This window comes from Scyliorhinus canicula, chromosome 2 (assembly GCF_902713615.1).
Source record: "Scyliorhinus canicula chromosome 2, sScyCan1.1, whole genome shotgun sequence".
Classification (NCBI taxonomy): Eukaryota; Metazoa; Chordata; class Chondrichthyes; order Carcharhiniformes; family Scyliorhinidae; genus Scyliorhinus; species Scyliorhinus canicula.
The window spans coordinates 98,300,921-98,325,393 of NC_052147.1; the positions used below are offsets into that span (position 1 = coordinate 98,300,921).

General features: G+C 45.8%; 1 protein-coding gene across 2 annotated transcripts in view; it reads right to left on the reverse strand.

Annotated features, from left to right (window-relative positions):
* Window positions 1-3,287: 3,287 nt before the first annotated feature.
* The window catches only part of jmjd7 (jumonji domain containing 7), a 41,609-nt gene continuing 20,423 nt past the window's right edge, over window positions 3,288-24,473 (reverse strand). For both annotated transcript variants that reach the window (XM_038783921.1, XM_038783914.1), the window contains 2 exons: window positions 8,656-8,815; window positions 3,288-4,162 (listed from right to left, as the gene is read on the reverse strand). In XM_038783921.1, coding sequence (XP_038639849.1) covers window positions 4,074-4,162; window positions 8,656-8,815 — 249 coding nt within the window. In that variant the 3' untranslated portion in view covers window positions 3,288-4,073. The remainder of the gene's footprint in view (window positions 4,163-8,655; window positions 8,816-24,473) is intronic.

Below are 24,473 nucleotides of genomic sequence, written 5' to 3' on the forward strand. Positions count from 1 at the left end.
GTGAATTGACCAAGCTAAATTACCCCTTAATGTCCAAAAGGATAGATGGGGTTACAGGAATAGGGTTTGGGTGTGGGCCTAGGTAGGGTGCTTTCGGCAGCTGGGTGCAGATGCGATGGACCAAATGGCCTCATTCTGCACTGCACAGATTCTATAACGTATTGCCTCAAATCTACGGCAAATTGATTTCTAAGTGGGCGAATGTGGGGTCATTAAAAACTCCAAATCACCTTGCACACCTTAGGGTTTGTGGGGGTGAGACTCAAGCAGGGGTCATCTATTTTGCAGGCGGATGTACATACTACTAAAACGGAGAGAGATCAGGACCGTTGGCGGTCTTCAAAACGAGAGGATTAGAGTATAAAGGGGTGGAAGTTATGTTACAGTTATACAAAGCACTGAATAGATCACCATTTGCATTAATTTGGTAGGGTGAATGAAATGAAGAGGAGGCTCGTGTGGAGCATAGATACCTGTGTAAATTTTTTAAAATTCACCCGTGGGATGTGGGCACTGCTGCCAAACCCAGTAATTATTGCCCATTCATAACTGCCCTTTAGGTGGTGGTGACCCAGTGGTGTAGGTATACCCACTGTACTGTTAGGAAATGAGTTCCAGAAGTATGACTCAGCGACAGTGAAGGAACGACAATATAGTTCTAAGTCAGGATGATAATCTTTATTATTGTCACAAGTAGGCTGACATTAACACTCCAATGAAGTTACTGTGAAAATCCCCTAGTCGCCACATTCCGGCGCCTGTTCTGGTACACAGAAGGAGAATTTAGAATGTTCAATTCACCTAACAGCATGGGCGCGATTCTCCGCTCCCCACGCTCGGAAGAATCGCCGATTCTTCAACCCGGATGGGCCGAGCGGCCTGCCGTTCACGACTGTTTCACGAAGGCGGCAACCACACCTGGTCGCTGCCGTCGTGAAATCGCCGTGAGAGCCCATTTTGGGGCTTGTAGGGGTCCTGGTGGGGAATAAGCACCACGACTGTGCTCGGGAGGGGACAGACCCGCAATTGGTGCCCACCGATCGTCGGGCCGGCGTCTCAATCGGACGCACTATTTCCCCTCCACGCCCCGCAAGATCAACCCGCCACTTCTCGGGAGCAGAGAATTGCGCCCCATGTCTTTTGGGACTTGTGGCAGGAAACCGGAGCGCCCAGAGGAAACCCACGCAGATCGTGCAGACACCTCACAGTGACCGAAGCTGGGAATCGAACCCGGGTCCCTGGCGTGGTGAAACAACAACGCTAACCATTGTGCTACCGTGCCGCCCCAGTGGGTTAGTGGCTGCGAACCAGCTCAAGATTGGCCTGAGCGTCTGGTGTTCTGATAGCATTTTTCTGGCAGCTCAACAAAGAGCTGCTTCAGTTAACTGGCTGGAAACCACTAAAGAACTCTGTGGCTTAGTGGTCAGAATCCACTAAGAAACACTGTGGTCAAGTAGCTAGAATCCACTAAGCACGTCTGCGGTTTAGTAGCCGGAATCCATTAACACTCTGTGGATTAGCGTCTGGAATCCACTAATTGCACCCTGTGGTTGAGTGGCCAGTATCTGTAATGATATGTATAGTCCACGTATAGTAAAGAGTTAACAAGAGAGATTACATGTATATCAACACTAGATGGCGTCACTGAGTGATCTTAAAAAAGACTGCGGGCGCAATTCTCCGCACTCCCGACGGTGCGGAGAATAGCGTGGCTCATAAAATTTTACGGCCACGCTGTTCCGACGCCCTCCCGCTATTCTCCCCCCCCCCACGCCCGACTCCGCTTTTGACGCCGTTTTTTTACGGCCGGCAGCGATTCTCAGCTGTTCGATGGGCCGAGTTCCCTGCCCTTTACGGCTGTTTTTACGAACGGCAAACACACCTGGTCTGGCCGTTCGTAAAAACGGCCGTAAACTCTCGATCTTTAAAACCATGGCACCAATTGGCACGGCAGTACCACGGCCGTGCCAAGGGTGCCATGGGCCCGCGATCGGTAGGCACCGATCGCGGGCAGCGGACCCGATGCCCGCGCACTCTTTGTCCCTCCGCCGCCCCGCTTTATCACTTCGCGGGGCGGCTGAGGGGCATCCCGGCCCGCGCATGCGCGGGTTTCGCGCAAATGCGCGATGACGTCATCCGCGTATGCGCGGGTTGGAGTCTTCCAATCCGCGCATGCGCGGCTGACGTCATATGACGCGTCAGCCGGCGCTAACTCTGGCAAGCGGGCTTAACGAAATTCGTTAAGCCCGCGATGCCGGAGTTTACGGCGTCGGCATGCTAGCCCCGACCGGGGACCAGAATCGGTTCCCGGTCGGGAAGGGGGGGGCTGGCGTCAAACCCGCCCGGATTTGACGCCAGCCTTACGATTTCTCCCCATATGGGAGAATCGCGCCCTGCGTCTCTCGGCATGCTGGGTGAAGCTGATTTTGATGTAGAAGGATAGTGTGAGGTTGAGTTAAGAGTGTAGTTTATATATTAGAGAGACTATTAATTACTGTATCACAGATTCAGTACTATTATTTTGTTATCTGTTACTCAGTAAAGTGTGCGAACCTAATCACGTGAAGTAGTGTAAAAAAAAATTAGTTTTGATTTAAACATTTAGTTTTATGTTCTTTGTCAACACTACATCTTTGGCTATCTTGGAGAATTAAGACAAGGAATATAACAGTATGCACTCAGGAACCATATGCTGTCCTGCAGAGAGACACTAATGAAACTGCAGATTAGGGAGTCTGACCCTCTGTAGATAAAGTGTGGTTTACTGGGTTCAGTGTATAAACCACCATTAACAACATGGTTCAAATGACCAAAGCAGTTTTGATAACACACCATAAATAACAGAAAAGGTATTCATCATATGCTTATTTTATTAAACAACAAATACAAGATATATTTTGGAAAACAGAAATTTCCAGGTTATCCCACAATATTGTGCCCATCGGCCTCACCTGTAGGATGAAGTTTGTATACCACTATTCTCCACACACTGGTTATTGCTATTAATGAGGTAGAGTAAAACATTCTGTGCTTACGCAACATATTGCTTAATACGCAGTTAGGACCTTGTGTTCCTGAGTTTCTAGCCACCTAAACCTGCTTGAGGCTGCACAGACAGCTGACATTTGAAAGGCAGATGTAGCCTGCATGGTCATGAAGGAGTGCTCCACACAGGATACCAATAATTATCTGATAAATAGCCCAACCATATTCAAACAATGATTTTTTAAAATTCTTTATTCAAACAATGATTTTTAAAAATTCTTTATTCAAACAATGATTTTTTAAAATTCTTTCATGAGATGCAAGTGCCACAGGCAAGGCCACAATTTGTCACCCATACCTAAATGCCCTTGAAATGATGGTGGTGAGCATCTTCTTGAATCATTACAGTTCACGCGCGATAGCTACACTCACAGAGTTCCAGGATTTTGGCCCAGTGACACAATAGAGACTCAGAATGGAAACTGCTGGTGGTAGTGTTCCCGTATGTCTTCAAGTGGTCGCGGTGGGTTTGGTAGGTGCTGTTGAAGGAGGCTTGGTGAGTTGCTGATGTGGGTTATCATTAATGGTGGGATTTCTGCACTTTGCACAGAGCCACTGTGCAAGTCACTGCTGCACCAGTTTACCTGTTGAACTAGGTTAGTTATTATATAAAGGACCTTGAAGTGATGAGGGACAAAACGCACAATCTTCAAAACAACCTCATGGATCTCCACCTAGGGAGCAGCAGATTTGTATTCATTCAGTATTACCACGTGTATTCATTCAGCCTGGGACACTGTACATGTAAACACCAGGTCTGAGGTACTAGCACATTATTAGTTATATAGTAATGAAAAATAAACTTGCAGCAATTATTTAATCTTGGTACTTGGCGCTGTTTCACCAAAGTGAAAACAAAAGTGTTTCATTTGCAGTGGTAACGCAGTGACTACTCAGGCACATAGTGAAATACACAGTCCACATGTATCAGTATTTCTGATGCAGTTCACATTTATATGGAGGAGTTCATGAAGTCTGGATCCGGTTTTGTTGCCGCCTAAACTACCCTTTATCTTTATCTGGGTAAATCACACGGCATTCATTGCTTTTGTTATAGAGTCCAGAAACTGGAAGTAATTGTACTTGATATCGTACTCCATGTCATACCAGAAATTCACTGAAACAGAAAAAGGAAACCAAACTTGGTACTGGGTCCATGCTAACAATTGTTCTCAGAACAAAAAGCTGCATTTCCTCTGAATTTTGTTTTTCAACGATCTCATTTTCTGCTCCACTCTCTTGAAGGTGCAATCCCAGTCCATTCTTATTTGAGCACAGACTCCAAATGAGGCACTGAATTGGTAATCTCACCCAGAGAGACAACAGGCTGGTTAGCGGAGGGAAAAATGTCACACTGGAACAGTCGAGGTCACTGTCCTGAGGGGGAGGCTGAGTCACATTATTGGGACAATAGCTTTACAGCGTGCATGTGATATATCTGACATGCGAGTACTTGTTCCGCTCTGGTGCTGTACAACAATGATCTGGTTAGAGGTGTCCAAATTTTCAGAAAATCTAGCAACCTCTGTCGTGAATATACTAAACAACTGACAAGTCACAGTTCTCTGGTATAGAGGGTTCCAAAGATCAACAATCCTTTGAAGAAATTTCTCTCCATCTCAGTTCTAAATGACCACCTCTTGTTATGGAGACTGTGACCCAGTGTTGTTGATTCCTGAACCAGGGGAAACATCCTCCTCAGTATCTACCCTGTCAAGCCCCTAAAAACATTTATATGTTTCAATACTTTGCATCTGTTTTCACTGCAGTAGACTCAAAAAGCACTCTGGAAGTAATGGGGATCGAAGGGTCTAGTGAGAATGGGAAACTTAAGAGAGACTATTACAATAATTAAAGAAATAGTAGTGGAGAAGTTAATGGCACTAAGTTGCAACAAATATCCTGCGCATGATGACATGCTTCCTAGGGTTTCCTGTATAGATAATGAATGCATTGGTTTTGATCTTCCAGAACTCCTTAGATTCTGGAACAGCTGCCAACGATTGAAAAGTAGCAAACATAACCCTGCTGTTTAAGAAAGGAGGTGTGGAGAAAATGGGCAACCGTTGGCCAGTGAGCCTAATATCAGCAGCAGGCAAAGTGCTAGAATCTATTATTAGGGACATGGTAACATGGCACTTGGAGAATCATGATATGATTAAGCAGAGTTAATACTTTATTATGAAAGGGAAATAATTTTGACAAATCTGCATTAAAATCATATGAACAATATTAAAATGTGTAATCAGTTCATTTTTTCCCTGGTGTTAGTTGAGGGAGGACAGCAAACACTCTATTCTTCTTCAACTGGTATCATGGAATCTTTAATGCCCACCAGAGTAGGCAAAACAGGGTCTCAGTTTAAAATACCATTGAAGTGAAGCAATCTTCAATCTCCCTCATTACTGCATTGGAGTGTCAGTATGTTTTGGAGTGGAGCCCATGCCCAGATAATATTAATTAAGAATAAATATCAGGGATTCATATTGGAGACATTTTGGAAAATAGGTAACATTTAACCTCTCATTCATCTAAACTCTGGGGAATATAGGCCGAAGTCTACTCAATCTCCCCTCATAAGACAATCCCTTCATCCAAAGAACCAGTTGAGTGAATCTTTGTTGTACTCCCTTTAGTGTAAATACAGGTATATTCTTCCTTTGGTAAGGATACCAAAACTGAAGACAATGCTTCAGGTGTAGTCTCACTAATGCCCTGTACCAAGACCTCTTTTACTCTTATACTCCAATCTGTTTGTAACAAAAGCTAACATACCATTTACCCTCCAAATTGATTGTTACACCTACATGTTGACTTTCTGTGATTCATGTGCAAAGACACCTCAGTCCCTCTGAATGCAAACATTTCCTAGCATTTCACCATTCAAAGAATATTCTGCTTTATGATTTTCCTTTCAAAGTGGATAACTTCACACTTTATCACACTGTACTGCAGTGTCATATTCTTGTCTACTCATTCCTCCTGCAGCTTCTCTGAGTCGTCCTCACTTCTTATTTTCTCACCGAATTTTGTATTGTCGGCAACCTTGGATAATTACACTTAGTCCCCACATCTAAGCCATTAATACAGATTGAAAATAGCTACGATCACAGGTACAGATTCCTGCAGTATTAGACACTTGGAAAAATTCAAGGCAATCAGGAAGAGTCAGTATGACTTTGTGAAAGGGAAATTATATTTAACCAATTTATTGCAGTTCTTTGAAGGAGTCAAGTGTTGCGAATAAAGGGGAACCGGTGGATGTACTGTACTTCAATTACCTGAAGGCACTCGATAAGGTATTGAGGGGTTATTGCTGAAAATAAAAGCTGACGGTGCAGGGGGAACCATATTGGCATGGATTGAAGATTAGCCAGAGGGTCGACATAAATGGGCTTTTTTCTGGATGACGAGTGATGTGTCACAGGGATCAGTGCTGGGGCCTCAACATTTTATAATTTCTATAAATGACTTGGATGAAGGGGCTGAAGGTATGGTTGCTAAATTTGTTGACAACACAAAGATAGATAGGGAAGTAAGTTGTGAAGATGTGGTAAGGAGGCTACAGAGACATAGATAGGTTAAGTGAGTGGGCGAAAAATGGAATATAATGTGGGCAAATGCAAAATAGTCCATTTTGGCAGAAAGAATAAAATAAGCTTATTGTCTAAATGGTGAGGGATTGCAGAGCTCTGAGATGCAAAGGGATCTAGATGTCCTAGTGTGTGAATCACAAAAGGCAGATACAGCAAGTAATTAGGAAAGCTAATAGAATGTTATCATTTGTGAGGGGAATTGGTTGCAAATGTAGAGGAGTTATGCTTCAATTGTACAATGGTGAAATTACATCTGGAGTATTGTGTACAGTATTGGTCTCCTTATTTAACAAAAGAGATGTAAATGCATTAGAAACACTTTAGGGAAGGCTTACTAGACTAACACCAGGAATGAGTGAGTTGTCTTATGAAGAAATGTTGGGAGAGGTTAGGTTTGAATCCATTAGTTTGGAAGAGTAAGAAGCAACTTGCTCGAAACCTTTAATATCCTGAGGAGTAATGACAGGGTGGATGTGGAGAGGATGTTTCCTCTTGTCGGTTAATCTAGATCTATGGGTCACTGTTTAAAAATATTTTAGACAGAGATGAGGAGAAATGTGTTCTCAGGTCTCTGGAACTCTCTTCCACAAAAGGCAGTGGAAGCAGAATCTTTAAATATTTTTAATGCAGAGCTAGATAATCGATTAACAAGGGGGTGAAGGGTTATCGGGGTAGGCAGAAATGTGGGGTTGAGGTTGCAATCAGATCATCCACGATCTTATTCAATGGAGGAACAGGCTTGAAGAGCCGAGTGGCCTACTCCTGCTCCTAATTTGTATGTTTCAGCCTGCCAACCTGTGTCCTGTTTTTCCTGCTGTTTCCTGTTCATTAACCAATCCTTCCATGCTAATAGAATGCCCCCAATTGTACAAATCCTAATTTTGCATAATAACCTCTTGTATAATACCTTACCAAGTACATTTTGAAAATCTAAATGCACTACATCCATTCCACCTTACTAGTCAATCCTCAAAAACTATCGCATTTGTCAAATATGTTTTCCCTTTCATAAATCTCTGTTAACTCTGCTTAATCATGTTATAGTTTTCTAAGTGCCCTGTTTCAATATCCCCAGTAATGAACGTGGAGAGGATGTTTCCTCTAAATCGGTGAATCTAGCACTACTGACATTAGGCTCACCTGCCTACAGTGCCCATTTTCTCCACACTTAGTTTCTTAAATAGCAGGGTCATGTTTGCTACCTTTCAATCGCTGGCAGCTATTCTAGAATCTAAGGAGTTCTGGAAGATCAAAACCAAAACATCAATTATCTATACAGGAATTCCCATGAAGCAGGTCGTCAGGTTCATGGTATTTGTTAAAGAGTCACTCAGACCCGAAGCGTTAGCTCTGTTCTCTCTCCACAGATGCTGTCAGACTTGCTGAGATTGTCCAGCATTTTATGTTTTTGTTTCAGATTCCAAAATCCGCAGTAATTTGCTTTTATCAGGGTATTTGTTGCCACTCACTGCCATTAATTTCTCCATTACTATTTCTTTATTTATAATGGGACTGGTTTAGTTCAGTCAGCTGGATGGCTGGTTTGTGATGCAGAGCATGGCCAGCAGTGCGGATTCCATTCTTGTACCGGCTGAAGCTAGTCATGAAGACCCCGTCTTCTCAATCTTGTCCCTCGCCTGATGTGTGGCGGCCCTCAGGTTGAATCACCACCAGTCAGCTCTCCTTGTCAAAGGGGAAAGCAGCCTATGGTTGTCTGGGACTATGACGACTAAAAATAAAATGGATATCGGACTCTTTTAAGTTCACCATTCTCACTAGATCCTTGGTTCCCCATTACTTTCAGAATGTTGTTTTGAGTCTACTACAGCGAAAACAGATAAGTATTTAACGTCTCTTCCATTTTCTTGTTTCCCATTATAATTACATTTGTCTTTGACTCTAATGGGTCCACATCTCCTTTTGGTTTCATCCTATGTGGTGTTCAGTGACTCACTATGTATCAATGCATGACGTCAATTTTTCTCTTCTATGATAAATTGCATGAATACTGTACCTGCGATGCAGCCATGTGACTGCTGGACATGGTGGAACCAGAGAGAGGGCAGGTACAACATCTCGCCTGCTCTCACTGTGCAGTGGAGAGGCTTTGCATGAGAATATTCCGGGTAACGGCCAAGATCAGGGTTCAGGGGATCAAGAGGAATCCAAGGTACCTGGTTTTGGGGAGGGAAGAATAGGCAATTAGTTACATAAAACCAGAGCCGTTTCCATTTTGGTGCCAGGCTATCACTTGAAGAATTAGGTATTTCCAACTGTTTCATGCAATAAATGCTGTGCTTTGATGTGCATTTGCTGTTCTACAGGTAAATGTGGTAACAATTATGCACTAAAATCATATGAACAATGTTACAATTTTGTTCATTTTTTCCTGGTGGCGTTAGTTGAGAGAGTTCAGCAAATACTCTATTCTTCTTCAGTTGGTATCATGGAATCTTTAATGCCCACCAGAGTAGGGAAACAGGGTCTCAGTTTAAAATACCATTGAAGTGAAGCACCTCGGACAATGCAGCATTCCCTCATTACTGCACTGGAGTGTCAGTTTAAAGCATTGTTGGAGTGAAGCCCATGTCCAGATGATACTACAGTTAAGAATATCAGGGATTCACATTGGAGACATATTGGAAAATGGGTAACATCAAGCTCCTATAAACCAACTGGATACAGCTCTCCAGTGGCCAAGCAGGTTAAGATGCAGCGTGGTGAATTACTAACCAGTGGGCAGCACGGTAGCACAGTGGTTAGCTTCATAGCTCCAGGGTCCCAGGTTCGATTCCCGGCTTGGGTCACTGTCTGTGCGGAGTTTGAGTGGGGTTCCTCCGGTTTCCCCCCACAAGACGTGCCGTTAGGTAATTTGGATATTCTGAATTCTCCTTCCGTGTACCCGGACATGCGCCAGAGTATGGCGACTAGGGGCTTTTCACAGTAACTTCATTGCAGTATTAATGCAAGCCTACTTGTGACACTAACAAAGATTATTATTATTATGCTGGGCACAAGATTGCATATTAGATTCCTGGTCTGTGCTAAATTAATTGAGCTCAGTTGGTCTCTACACCCCTGGAGAGGTGCAAATGTCAACCCCCCCTCCTCTGTTTTCGGTGTTTCTTTTGGGTTCTGTTCTTTGTGGACTTGCTGTAGGCCCCATATTACCGGCGGTTCTCAAACCTCCCCCTCCTGTCTCTCTGGCCTCCTCCTCTCCCTATCTGTTCCTTGCTCTTGCTGGCTCCCGTGCCCCCCCCCCCTCCCCCCATTGGCTGTTGACTTCGAACAGGTCCCGGATCAAGTTGGAGAATGGCCTCCACGTTTTGTGGAAGCCTTCCTCTGACCCTCAGATGGCAAATTTGATTTTCTCCAGGTGGAGAAATTTCAACAGGTCTGCCAGCCTGTCTGCAGCTGTGGATACAACAAAGAACAAAGAAAATTACAGCACAGGAACAGGCCCTTCGGCCCTCCCAGCCTGCGCCGATCCAGATCCTTTATCTAAACCTGTCGCATATTTTAAAAAGGATCTACTTCCCTCTGTTCCCCGCCCGGGGATAGTGGTGATCGCCAGCTGAGTAGAATTCATCAGTGGCCGATTAAGGAACCAAAGGCAAGGGCGTCAGCCCCTATCCCCATAAATAGTTCTGGCTGATCCGATACCCCCAAGACTGCCACTCTTGGGCACGGCTCCACCCTCACCCCCATAATTTTGGACACTGACTCGAAGGCCTCGAAGACTATCCAGAGCCCAGCAAGTCTGGGGAAAGCCCAAAACATGTGGGTGTGGTTGGCCAGGCCTCCATGGCACCGTTCACATTTGTCCTCCACCTCCGGGAAGAACCTGCTTATTCAGGTTCTTGTCAGATGCGCTCTGTGCACCACTTTCAGCTGCATGAGGCTTAGCCTTGCGCAAGTGGAGGTGGCGTTGGCCCTGTTCAGTGCTTGACTCCAGAATCCCCACCCTATTTCCATCCTTAGTTCTTCCTCCCATGTTTCCCGGGTTTCGTCCAGTGAGGAGCGTGTCCTAACAGCTGTCCATACAGGCCCCTGAAGTTTCCCCCCTCCCAGGTTGTCCACATCTAGTAGTTCCTGTAATATTGCTCGTCTCGGGGTCCATGGCTATGTTGTCGACTCCTTGCGGAGGAAGTTATTAACCTGTAGGTACCGAGGTTCATTCCCATTGGGTAGCTGTCAGTTCCTCTTAGGTCGCTAGCCTGTCCTCTGTGTAGACGTCCCTAATGGTCAGTGTCCCGTCCCGTCCTGTCTCCACCTCCTAAAGGTGGTGTATAGCATGCCTGATTCAAACATGTGGTTGCCTTAGATGGGTGAAATAGTAGACATTTTGGTTAAGCTGAAGTGCGGTCGCATTTGGCTCCATGTCTGGAGTGTGGCTACCACCACTGGGCTTGTTGAGTGTTTGGTTGGTGGGGATAGGAGTGTTGCCCTGGCGAGGTCGGAGGGTTGACCCTGTACAGGAGCTCTACCCTGCTCTTACCCAGTCCATTTCTGGTTCTTTCACCCATCCCCTCACTCTTTCTGCTGTGGATGGCTCGTGGTAGCACCGGAAGATTTGGGAGGGCCAGACCCCCCCCCCCCCCCCCCCCCCCCCCGTTTCTTCTTCTTTCTATGATCGTTTTTGGGGATCCTTGTGTGGGGTACTTTCTCCTCTCCCCACCCCCCCAACGCACGGCATAGTTGGTTTGTCGACCGCGTTGAATACGGCCTTAAGGATGTAGATCGGTATGGATACGAACAGGAAGAGGAACCAGGTCAGCACGTTAATCATGATCGCCTGCACCCTCCCCACTAGGAAGAGCAGGAGGGAGTGTGTCCCATCTCTGTAGGTCCATTTTTACTTCCTCTGCCAGACTGATCAGGTTCCACTTGAAGATTCCTGTCCAGTTGCGGGTAATCTGGATCCCCAGATAGCAGAATTTGCTTTGGACTAGTTCGAATGGTAGTCCCTCCAGCTCTGCCCCTCCCCCTTTCGGGTTCATGGGGATACTTCACTCTTGCTCAGGTTGAGCCTGTAGCCCAACAAGGCTCCAAACTCTCTCAGGAGCTTCATGATCCCTTCCATGCCACTTTGCGGGCCCGAGATGTAGAGGAGCGGGTCATCTGCATAGAATGAGACTCTGTGCTCTCTGTGTCCTCTTCAGATTCCCTTCCAGCTTCTAGCCGCTCTTGAGGGCGATCGCCAGTGGCTCGATTGTCAGGGTGAATAGGAGTGGGGATAGCGGGCATCCTGTCTTGTGCCCCTGTGCAGCTGGAAGTATTCAGAGCTGGTGGTGTTGGTCCATACACTCGCCTTGGGGGCATTGTACAGGAGTTTCACCCATGAGGTAAACCCTGTCCCCAGCCCAAACCGCTCTCGTGGCTCAATGAGAATTTCCACTCGACTTTTTCGAAGGCCTTCTCTCCGTCCAGGGAGAGGATCACCTCTGTTATTCTACTCCCGGATGGGGTCATCATCACGTTTAGCAGTTGGCTGCTGTTCGCTGTTAGCCGGTAATGTTTTCTGGCCGAAGACCTCGTCGGTCAGGAGGGCCGTGTCCAATCTCCATGTGGGACGTTGGGCACAACCCATCTCCAACCTTACACCACGTAGTGTGGAGCATGGTATGAGATTACAATCACGGAGTATTCCACCCTGTCTATCTCGGGATCCCCACTACAAAGTCGTTGATGCGGGTATAGATCTTGCATACATACAAAACAAAATTAGAATTCCTTCTCACCTGGATGCATGGGTTTACAGCCCCATATGCTCTATAAACATCCTCCGTTCTCTAGCCATGCCTGCCATTTTCCCGTTTTGGGGTTTGACCTGTCCGTCAACGGGTCCTGTACACAGTTGAAGTCCCCCCCCCTCCCCAATGATTAGTCTGTGGGTGTCTATATTGGGGATTTCCTTTACAAATTCCCTGTCGGCCCAGTTGGTCACGTACACATTCACCAGGACCACCGGTGCCCCGTCCAGAGCACTGCTGGCAATGATGTACTGTCTCCCTTCGTCTGTAACCGTCTCTGTCGCAGTTAACACCGTCCTCTTGCTCATCAGTATGGTTCCCCCTTGGCTCTTGTCCTGTAACGTGAATGGTTTGTCTGCCCAACCCAGCCCTTCCTTAACCGCAGTAGGTCCTTTTCCCTCAGGTGCCTCTCTTGGCAGAAGACTATGTCAGCTTTCAGATGGGCGAACATTCTGGAAATGTTCACTGGGCCGTTAAGTCCCCTGATGTTCCCCGTGACTATTCTGATGGGGTGATTGGGGGGGGGGGGGGGGGGGGGGTGTTGTCTCTCTCTCCCCTCCAACCCCCCCCCCCCTTCAGTGTTTCACTTTGTTAGGGGACCATCCAAAATAGTCGCATTCACTGTGCTCACCATAGAAGCCGGGCCCCTGCGCTCTGGGGTTTCCCTTTCTCCAGGGACCACGCAACATGGCCGTGATGTGTGAGCCCTCCAAAGCGGCTGCTTGCAGTACCATCTTGTTCCATGTTTCCAAGAATGACCTGCTAAAGCCAATCCACAGCCCCCCCCCCGCCATTTTGTTCCCCCTCCTCTTGCTGCACCCCCTAGGCCCCCCTCCAACTCTGCTTTATTCCCCCTCCTCCCCTTGCCAGCCACTCTCTCCCTGGTGTGATATGTGCACAGCCCGCCCCTCACTCATACCTCCTGGCGCTAACTTTCTCGCTAATGTGGTGCCCCCTCCTGCGGTCAGTCTGGTCCCCCCCTAGGCCCGCTATGTTGGGTTCCCCCTTCTATCTCCTCCTCGCCCTCTCCTGTGCTCTGCTGCATTCGCCCCCTCCTTTCTGCGAACTGGTTCCCCTGTTCATGACAAGGCGATACACTCCCGTGCAAACTGTCCATTGGTTTTTCTCTGCCTCCTGTGTCCTCCTTCCCACTGTCTCCTTTTCTGTCTATCTATTCCGATTTTTGGATAAAAGGGGGGGGGGGGATGTCTCTGTTTTTCAGGCCGCTGGTCTCCCTCTCTCGGACGTGGCCTGGTACCCCTCACCTCGAGGGTCTGCTGATCTGTTTGCTCGCCGCTCTTAACCCATGCTGCCGTTTCTGGTGTCTCTGCGGCCTCTCCAATTGCTGCTTCCTGTCGCTCTTGCTGTAATTCGTATTGTTGAAGGTGAGGGGATGTTTTCGTCTAATTTAGTGGGCTAAAACCGGCTAAAAGAGGAGAGCCACCTGATGTGTGACTGCACAGCATATCTACCCTTCACCGGAAGTCCAGTAAGAGTCGTGACCAAGAACTGACCTCCCGTCTTATACGTCTCAACTGAAATAGCATCAGTTCTGGAAGTTTTGCAGTTAGATTGGAGTTTGGCCATTTCTACCTATGTGGCAGGGTCATCAACAGATCAGTTCATGGCTACCCCTGGCAGCCTTTTGATTGCTTCTTCATTGTTGGATAATGGCTGATGGATGACGTGGTTAAAGTGCTTTGCCCATCTTTCTGGAATTCTTGTTCTGTGAAGAGTGTTGACCCATCGGCACGGAGGATTGCCAATGAACCAATAGACTGGGGCCCACAGACACCAGACTTCAGAGCTTTCTAGAATCTGGACAAGTCTTTGTGGCCTGCATATGAGTGAAGTTTGCTTTCTGATTCAGGCAAATGTCCTGCATTTCTATGAGTTTGCATTGGACAGTTCTGCAGATATTTTGGTAGGCATTGTGCTTGGATAGCGATGACGTGTCATTGAAATATACCCTGTAGAGGCAAATGTTTCTCCTCCAGTTATTTCTGGACTACTCAGTATTTTTATTGAACTAGTTTTGATGCTTATGAGAGATAGGGTCAAGAACCTCTCGAGCAGTGGAGTACATTGCATCCCTGAAGCTCATCCAGTTATCCTCCATGCAAGTGCCCATTTTTGCTGTATACAGACGACTTTTGAGTTTCTCGGAGAAAGATTCCTTCATGACAGGCTATTTGAGCATCAAGACGAGGATCACCGTTACTTTCTTTTTTGAGATTGACATACGACCGTGTTGGTGAAATCTTGCCACCTGCGCACCAGGGAGGTTAAGCCGACAATGGTCATGTCATTGTTTCTACCTCCTTCCTCATACTAGAGATGAGCAGTGTGGTCCTGAAAAGAGCTGCTTAGTCACTAAGGGGGCTGCCAAGTCAAATTTTTGCTTCACTCCAGTGAAAAATGACACTTGCCTGAGCCGCTTGTGTGCAGATTCACAGCTACCGCTCCCAGTGAATCCACATCTGTTGCTATGTTGCTTGAAAACCGCCACAGAGCTTGTGACAGATAAATGATGATGTGACTTGCACATTAATTGGATTATTATGAGAGTCATGCACCATCAGCATCATTCTCTTCCTGACTTATCCTGTTCCAAGATGAGCCTAGACAACTGGAGATAGATCTGGTGCAGGGGGCGACCAGGACATCTTGAGTGTCTTATCAAACTCTATATGTTCCACAATATGGTGCTGACCCGTCTTCAAGACCATTGGAGTTTAGATTGGTCTCATCTGCCAGATGGCCGGAATCAGTCTTCACATGCTGTGGTGGACAAAATCCTAAATCTCCGAAGAGAGGAGACCTAATGGGTACCCTCACCTAGTTGAGCATGCCCATCGAGGCAGTTTACTGGAGTATGGTCGCTGTGACATGTTCACAACAACTTGGAACCTGAGGTGAGAGCCGAGTGAAGGTGAGGACCTTCACTGTTAAGTCAGGATACACAGGATAAGTCATGCCAAAGAGTACGGCTAGCCCGCCTTCTGCGAGGTGCTACTCCTCCCTTATTTCAATTGAAGAGTGAGGTGCATAGGTTGTATGTGAGGAATTTGGCACATTAGGATTCTATATGATGGGAGTGAATGACAAAAGGTTGCGCATGCATGTCAGTACATCTTACAAGAAGAACGTCAACATTGTTAGTGACATTGGAAAATAATTGTTGGTTTTGGTGCACTGTCTTCTTGCTGTAGACCAATTCTTTGAGAAGTAACTAAAATGAATGCTATTTCTTACATAGTAGCTTCACTAGCCTGATTCCTTGGATGAAAGTGTCACCTTATGAGGAAAGGTTCAGTAGGTTGGGCCTATACTTCTTTTCTCAGAGAGTTGTTGGTCTTTGGAATTCTCTTCACAAGAGTAGTGGAGGAGATATAATTGAATATATTGAAGGCCGAGTTAGACAGATTTCTGATTGACAAGGGAGTCAAGAGTTATCGGGGCAGTAGGAAAGTGGAGTTAAGGCAGTGATGGGCAACCAAGGCTAGTGATTGGGCCGCATGAGTGACCCTCCTTCATCTCAGTGGGTCGCAAGATTGAAATCAGCATGTTCACAAACTATGACCCTCAAACAAGATTGAATGCATTTAATACACACCAAATATTTCATGACAAATTATAGAAAGTATATTAATAGAATTGTCATCACCTCGGTAAGTGGTAAAAACAAAATAAATATTTATACTTTGGGCACAGAAGTGCATGGTTCTCTCAGTCAATGCTGTGAGCAATCAGCACGCACCTCAGTTCACTTGCCCTTGCTTTACATGCGTATCACTTCAGTCGTACCGGTAGGAAAAAAACTACGTGGACGGAAACCAGCGGAATACAGAAACTCTGCGCGTGGGCAACGGTCAATAAAATGTCTGGTTACCCACCATTGAATTGAGGCCACAATTGAATATCAAAGCAGGCTCCAGGGGCCAAAAAGCCTACTCTTTCCTGCTCCTATTTATTTTTTTGCTCTTTTAAAAAATGCTTCCAATTAAGGAGCAATCTAACATGGCCAATTCACCTACCCTGTACATCTTTGGTTTGTGGGGTGAGACCCACACAGACATGGGGAGAATGTGCAAACTCCACACGGACAGTGAACCAAGGCTGGAATTGAACCCGGGTTCTTGCTGCTGCTAGGCACCAGTGCTAACCATTGCACCACCATACCACCTGCTCCTATTTCTTATGTTCTTTGAAGCCAGAGGGTCAGCAATTTTGTTACAGCCTGATGATTACATTTTGAATGTAAAATTTTGATAGTATCTCATGCCTGTTGTGATTATTTGGGTCATGTCCGTGCACCCCCAATTGCTCTGAGCAACTGGTGGTGCGTTTATTTTGATTTCAGTCACTGTCTCCCATAGTGTGGGCCTCTCACATCAAAATAAATCTGCCTCATTTTTTAGACTGGCAGTAAGGAAGGTCAATTTTCCAGTGAACATCCTGGTTGTAATCAGAGAATCCCTGCAGTGCAGGAGGCCATTCGGCCCATCAATTCTGCACTGACCCTCCGAAAGAGCATTCTACTGAAGCCCACTCCCCTGTCCTATCCCCGTAACTAACCTACACATCTTTGGATACCAAGGGGCAATTTTGCATGGCCAATCGGATTGGATTGGTTTATTGTCGTGTACACCAAGGTACAGTGAAAAGTATTTTTTTGCGAGCAGCTCAACAGATCATTAAGTACGTGAAAATAAAAGAAAAATAAAATACGTTATAGGGCATTACAAGGCACACAATGTAACTACATAACACCGGTATCGGATGATGCATACGGGGGTGTAGTTTTAATCAGGTCAGTCCGTAAGAGGGTCGTTTAGGAGTCTGGTAATGGCGGGCAAGAAGGTGTTTTTGAGTCTGTTCATGTGTGTTCTCAGACTTCTGAATCTCCTGCCCGATGGAAGAAGTTGAAACAGTGAGTATGCCGGGTGGGAGGGGTCTTTGATTATGCTGCCCACTTTGATTATGCTTTGATTATGCAATCCACCTAACCTGCACAACTTTGGACTAACTTTGGGGCTAATGAATTAATAGCAAAGAGGTTCAGCGGCAGTTGCGTGGCTGCTGTGGCTCAGAAAGGTAGCCCTTTCGCCGAGTCACAAGGTTCTGGATTCAAGTCCCGCTCCAGGACATGAGCTTAAAATCAAGGCTAACACCTCAGTGCAGTTATGAGCACTTGCTGTATTGCCAGAGATGCCGTTTTTCAAATAAAACGTTAGACTGAGCCGCCATCTACCTGCTCTGATGGATGCAAGAGATCCCATGGGATCATTTTGAGGATGCAGGTGAGATATCCTTGCTGCCATGGCCAATATTTATCCCTCAATCAACAGCACAAACAGATTATCTGATTATCACATCACTGTCTGTTGTAAGTTTGTGGTGTGCAAAAACAGGCAGTTGCATTCTCTCTGTTAAATCAGTGACTACACTTCCAACAAGTTGTCTGTAAAGTGCTGAAAGGTGCTATGCAAATACAAGTCTTTCTTTCCAATGTCATGGTGCAATGTCGTTGCATCATTATAAATTCAGATATTTATTATGTTAATACTATTGCCAACAATACACTGCACAAAACATCAAAGCACAGACACGTGATGCAGTTCTAAGCATTTGGGAAAGCCATGCTTTTAAGCTATTTGTCTATGACCCAGTTGAAATGTAAAAGGCCCTTTGGCTTTGCGAAAAGTCTGAAAATTGAATGCTCTGAACCTCATTCGCCACTGGTTCCCCAGCATTGAATCATTTTCTGAACCTATCTTCATACTAAATACCTCTTTGAGCTGAATGGTCAAGAGATTTGTAAGGAAGCAGTCTGAAGTTGTTACAATGAATCAGTGTCGATTACAAACAAATCTGTTTAGCTGGGATTTGGAGAATATCAAACAGACCACTTGGCAATCAGCCTGCAAGGCTTATAGAGCTCTACTAAAGCTGACTAATCAATGTTTATGTTACATAATCCACAAATGTTGGAATTATCAGTCAAATCCCTGGGATCACAACTTCATTAGACAAAGCAATGCAGAATTGAAGAGCACTCCACAACTGGCTTTGATTCAAAAAGCTCTCTTTGTTGTTGGATGAATTTTGAGAGAGAAAAATAAATTAAAGCAAAACAATACAGTATAATGGCCCTACTTTATCCACATTAACAGAGCAGGCTTCACTGAGATCCAGTGCATTGCACGCTTTGCACGTCTACAATATTACAAGGAAGAAAGGGTTAAGAGACAACACTAACTATCCAAGGATATAGGGACTGAGTGGGCCCGGACAGGCCTTTCAAATGCCGAGTGCATTGGTAACAGAGAGATTTACTAAATGGCTGCTAGTAGCACAGCATAATGATGTGTGCAGCTGCAGAGACACTGGCAAGGTTACTAAGAACAGGATAATGCCATTAAGCGGAACAAAGGTCTTTTTTTGAAAGATCAGTTCCAGCTCTTTGCCATGTTGTTCAATCTTTAAGAACATGTACAACTCATTCTCACAATTAAACTGGCTGCTCCAATGGAGTTCCTCAATAGCTTATTTAACAACTGGATTGATGTTTGGCTGAAAAGTTTCTATTGACTTTCATTTTCACTCCTAGCTCCCCCCCATGTTTCACCAATGTTTCCCTCCACCACAATAACTAATTCACCTGAATCAACAATCCATGAGCTGGCACTCAAAAGCATTTAGGCCTGATAAGAGTTTGTGAATGAGACCAAACTTTTGTTTGCTTTAGTTATTTCCTGACACATTTCCATTGTATTCTTGGTTGCTACAACCTGTGTGCGTCTCCATACCTTATTTATTTTTCAATAAATTTAGAGTACCCAATTCTTTTGTTCCAATTAAGGGGCAATTTAGCGTGGCCAATCCACCTACCCTGCACATCTTTGGGTTGTGGGGGTGAGACCCACGCAGACAAGGGGAGAATGTGAAAACTCCACACGGACAGTGACCCCGGGCCGGGTCCTTGGCATCATAAGAACATAAGAACTAGGAGCAGGAGTAGGCCATCTGGCCCCTCGAGCCTGCTCCGCTATTCAATGAGATCATGGCTGATCTTTTGTGGACTCAGCTCCACTTTCCAGCCCGAACACCATAACCCTTAATCCCTTTATTCTTCAAAAAACTATCTATCTTTACCATAAAAACTGCTTCACTGGGCAAGGAATTCCATAGATTCACAACCCTTTGGGTGAAGAAGTTCCTCCTAAACTCAGGCCTAAATCTACTTCCCCTTATTTTGAGGCTATGACCCCTAGTTCTGCTTTCACCCGCCAGTGGAAACAACCTGCCCGCATCTATCCTATCTATTACCTTCATAATTTTAAATGTTTCTATAAGATCCCCCCTCATCCTTCTAAATTCCAACGGGTACAGTCCCAGTCTACTCAACCGCTCCTCATAATCCAACCCCTTCAGCTCTAGGATTAACCTAGTGAATCTCCTCTGCACACCCTCCAGTGCCAGTACATCCTTTCTCAGGTAAGGAGACCAAAACTGAACACAATACTCCATGTGTGGCCTCACTAACACCTTATACAATTGCAACATAACCTCCCTAGTCTTAAACTCCATCCCTCTAGCAATGAAGGACAAAATTCCATTTGCCTTCTTAATCACCTGTTGCACCTGTAAACCAACTTTCTGTGACTAATGCACTAGCACACCCAGGTCTCTCTGCACAGCGGCATGCTTAATATTTTATCGTTTAAATAATAATCCTGTTTGCTGTTATTCCTACCAAAATGGATAACCTCACATTTGTCAACATTGCATTCCATCTGCCAGACCCTAGCCCATTCACTTAACCTATCCAAATCCCTCTGCAGACTTCCAGTATCCACTTTTCGCTTTACCACTCATCTTAGTGTCATCTGCAAACTTGGACACATTGCCCTTGGCCCCCAACTCCAAATCATCTATGTAAATTGTGAACAATTGTGGGCCCAGCACGGATCCCTGAGGGACACCACTAGCTACTGATTGCCAACCAGAGAAACACCCATTAATCCCCACTCTTTGCTTTCTATTAATTAACCAATCCTCTATCCATGCTACTACTTTACCCTTAATGCCATGCATCTTTATCTTATGCAGCAACCTTTTGTGTGGCACCTTGTCAAAGGCTTTCTGGAAATCCAGATATACCACATCCATTGGCTCCCCGTTATCTACTGCACTGGTAATGTCCTCAAAAACGCCACAAAATTAGTTAGGCACGACCTGCCCTTTATGAACCCATGCTGCGTCTGCCCAATGGGACAATTTCTATCCAGATGCCTCGCTATTTCTTCCTTGGTGATAGATTCCGGCATCTTCCCTACTACCGAAGTTAAGCTCACTGGCCTATAATTTCCTGCTCTCTGACTACCTCCTTTTTTAAACAGTGGTGTCACGTTTGCTAATTTCCAATCCACCGGGACCACCCCATAGTCTAGTGAATTTTGGTAAATCATCACAAGTGCATCTGCAATTTCATGAGGCAGCAGTGCTAACCACTGCACCGCCGTGCAGCCTCAGTCTGCATATCTGAGACAAGAATACCATCTGCAAAGAACCAGGAGCTGAACCAGTAAATATAGCCTTGGGTAAAGAACTCGTTGATAATCCTTAAATATTAGCTGTGGATTTGTGGAGACAGATCTGAACTTACTACCAAATACCTTTTTGTAGATGAGTGGAGACTTTAATTCTTTATCACACTAACCTGAGACTGTTGAGCGGCTGTGATTGAAGTTGGGATACAAATGAAGGGAAGGAGGAAAGCAGTATCCACAGTCCCACCAACTATCTCAGGTGGAATGTTTCTTTGGTACTTCACCCATGTTTCTGAAAACAAAGCCCACTGCCAAGGCCGCAATCACTTTGCATTACCAGACTCCTTTTGACTAAAGGAACAGAGACTAACTTGGCTTGAAGTGGACAGTAAGCTTGAAGAGAACGTGGCCCTTTTGGTACTATACGACGCTAAGACATAGGAGCAGAATTTGGCCATTTGGCCCAGTGGGTCTGCTCCGCCATTCAATCATGGCTGATGTGTTTCTTATCCCCTGCCTTCACCCATTACTCCTGAACCCCTTACTAATCAAGCCTGTGTTTCCAAGTAACAAGGAGAGAAGCTGTTGCTGTAGGTATACCCATGGCTGCTTTAGCAACACTCATCATTACAGCTCCCCGGTGGCACAATGGCTCTGCTGTCTCAAGGCGGCGAGGACCAGGGTTTGATCGTGGAACATGTGGAGTTTTCACATTCTCCGTGTCTGCATGGGTCTCACCCCTACAACCCAAAGATGTGCAGGCCAGGTGGATTGGCCACGCTAAATTGCCCCTTCATTGGAATTTAAAAAAAAAAAAATCATGACAGCTCTCTCCAGCTCCAAAAACACACCTTTACATCTGAAAGCACCAACTAATTTCTGTGCACACCAACATGCTTGTAATATATTACCAACTGACCATTCTTCATTTGTGAGCATAAACCATGAGGCCTGGGCTTTAGCCCAGGAGGGGAAGGGGTGTGGGGTACTGTTGCAGCTAAGTTCGGGAACCCTGGAATAATGGTTTCCCAAATGACCTTGTGCTCAGGATAGGGAACAGAAGGGGGTTGGGTGTAAAAATGGTGGTTTGGGGACGCCTAACAGTGTCAAGAGGACAGGTTATGTTTCCAGTGCACAGGGAGTAGACTGATTGCTGGGTGTGCGGGGGAAAAGGTAGCTTGGTGGGGCTGGAAGAAACAATTCTGCTCCTCCTGACCCACAAGCAATACCTCATGAATTAGGTTTTTCTCATCTCCTTTGACTGCCAGATTTTTTGGTCATGGGAAACAAAGTTGATGTGAGCAAAACATAATGACTGTTAAAATTAAGGCAGGAAGCTTCAAGATAATATTTAATTGATAAAATGACTTCCCATGAGTGGATTGTTCATCTGCCCCTCCTCTCACCTCTATTAAAACCAGAAGGGTTCCTGCTTCCAGATTGTTTTGCATTTCTGTGCTTGTCCAATGTGTGTAATGCATACTTGGCAGCATGAATCACTGAATGGTGTTCAGGAGCCCCAGCTAACTACCTCAATCACTAGCTTAGGGTAGGGAAAATCAACTATAGAGTTAGAGTTAATGCTGCTATCTTGATTTCAATCAACCCACTCAGTATTATAGTTGTTACTACCAGCTCCTAAACCAGGTGGAACAATTACTCACAAGGCTCAGAGGAGATGCTGCACCTTTAGCTCACTAGAAATGAGCTGTCGCTGGCAAACGGCTTTGGAGTTTTGACTGTTAGCATACCAGTTTGAGTCTGTAAATTGCCACACTGTATTTCCAGTCTCAGCCACGGCATCGTGAAGTAGCACACCAAACAGGAGATAGAATGTTTCCCCTGGGACACACTGGACACCTTCCCTGCATTTGCTGGATGCCATGCAGTGAACAGTGGTGGAAGATCCTGGGAGTAAAGCCCCGTCTGACCAGGTTAAATGCGACACAAAAAGATTGATCGAAATTGTTTTATCATCAAATTATCTAAAACTTGATACAAACACATTTCAAAAAAAGGGCAAATTATTCTGTGTACATTGGTTTGTGGAATACAATATATGTAATTTACTGCCTACTTCACTGTGATCTAACCACACCATTCAGGTTTAGGTTCGCCTGTTTTTAGTAAAACAAAGCAGTGGCTTGACAGGCAATAGCTTGTGGAATGGTTTGTGCACAAGATCAAAAATAAATTGACTTGTTCGGAAAGGACTTCTTCAATCCTTCTTATTACCGTGTGTATTATTTTCCTAAATAAAGCACTAATTATACATATTGTACATCCTATAAGTCTATCGAATAGTGTACATATCTATACTCCTAGTCACATTTCTCAACATATAGGATAGAAAATACCAATACAACCTTTATGATGGGAAAGCCACTTCTAGATTTCTCAGCATTTGGTTCTCCCTATTGCTTGAATCATGCAAAATGCTTTTTGAAAAAAAAATCACGTGCCAATTTAGCTATTAATGTCCAGGATAAATTTCTAATTTAATATTTTATAATATTAGACTTTTCACAATAATATCGAGAGAAGACTTTTAACTCCCAGAAATGTAATGGGTTTTGCAACCGGCAGTCTTTACCCCTCGGAATATTGCTTAGAAATCCTGGACGGGATTCTCTGATCCTGAGGCTAAGTGTTGACGCCATCGGAAACGCTGTCACGTTTCTCGACGGCGTCAACACGGCCTCAGGATCAGCAATTCTGGCCCCTACAGGGGGCTAGCACGGCACTGGACGCGCCCACGCCGCTCCAGCCTGCTGATCCCGGCGTCAACTGGGCGCCACGGGGTACGCGCATGTGCAGTGGTACTGCCGCCAACCTGCGCGCGATAGCGCAGTGGCAACCAGCGTCAACACCGGGCATGCGCAGTGGCTCCCTTCTCCGCGCAGGCCCTGACGCAACATGGCATAGGTCTAAAGGGGCCGGCGCGGAAGAAAGGAGGCCCCCAGCCCGAGAGGCCGGTCCGCCGATTGGTGGGCCCTGATCGCTGGCCAGGCCACAACAAAGGCCTCCCCGGGGTCGATATCCCCCCCCCCCCAACCCTTCTACGCCGAGGTCCCGCCAGCTGAGAGCAGATTAGAACGGTGCTGGCAGGACTCGGGTTTTTTGCTACGGCCGCTTGGCCCACCCCGGGCCGGGAATTGGCGGGGGAGGGGGTCACGTAGAAACGGCTCCCAGACCGACGCCGTGCCAACCACGCCGGCGCCAATGCCACCGATTCTCCGCGGAGTGGAGAATCGCATCCCGGCATCAGGGTAGCGCGGCGCAATTCGTGCCAGTTGCGAGGATTCTCCGGCCCAGCCCGAGAGAATCCCGCCCCCTGCTCTCGTTAAGGTCGGGGCTGTTATATTTATTCATTAAATTATTCACTGTCTTTTAGTATCATTTTAATATTTTACTTCAAGGTGTTAGCTTGTCTCAAAAGCTCGGGCTACATCTTTTTACCTCATGAAAGATTTTTCAGCAACATCTCTGAATTCTGCCTTTACTCGAATCACATCCAAGCACCC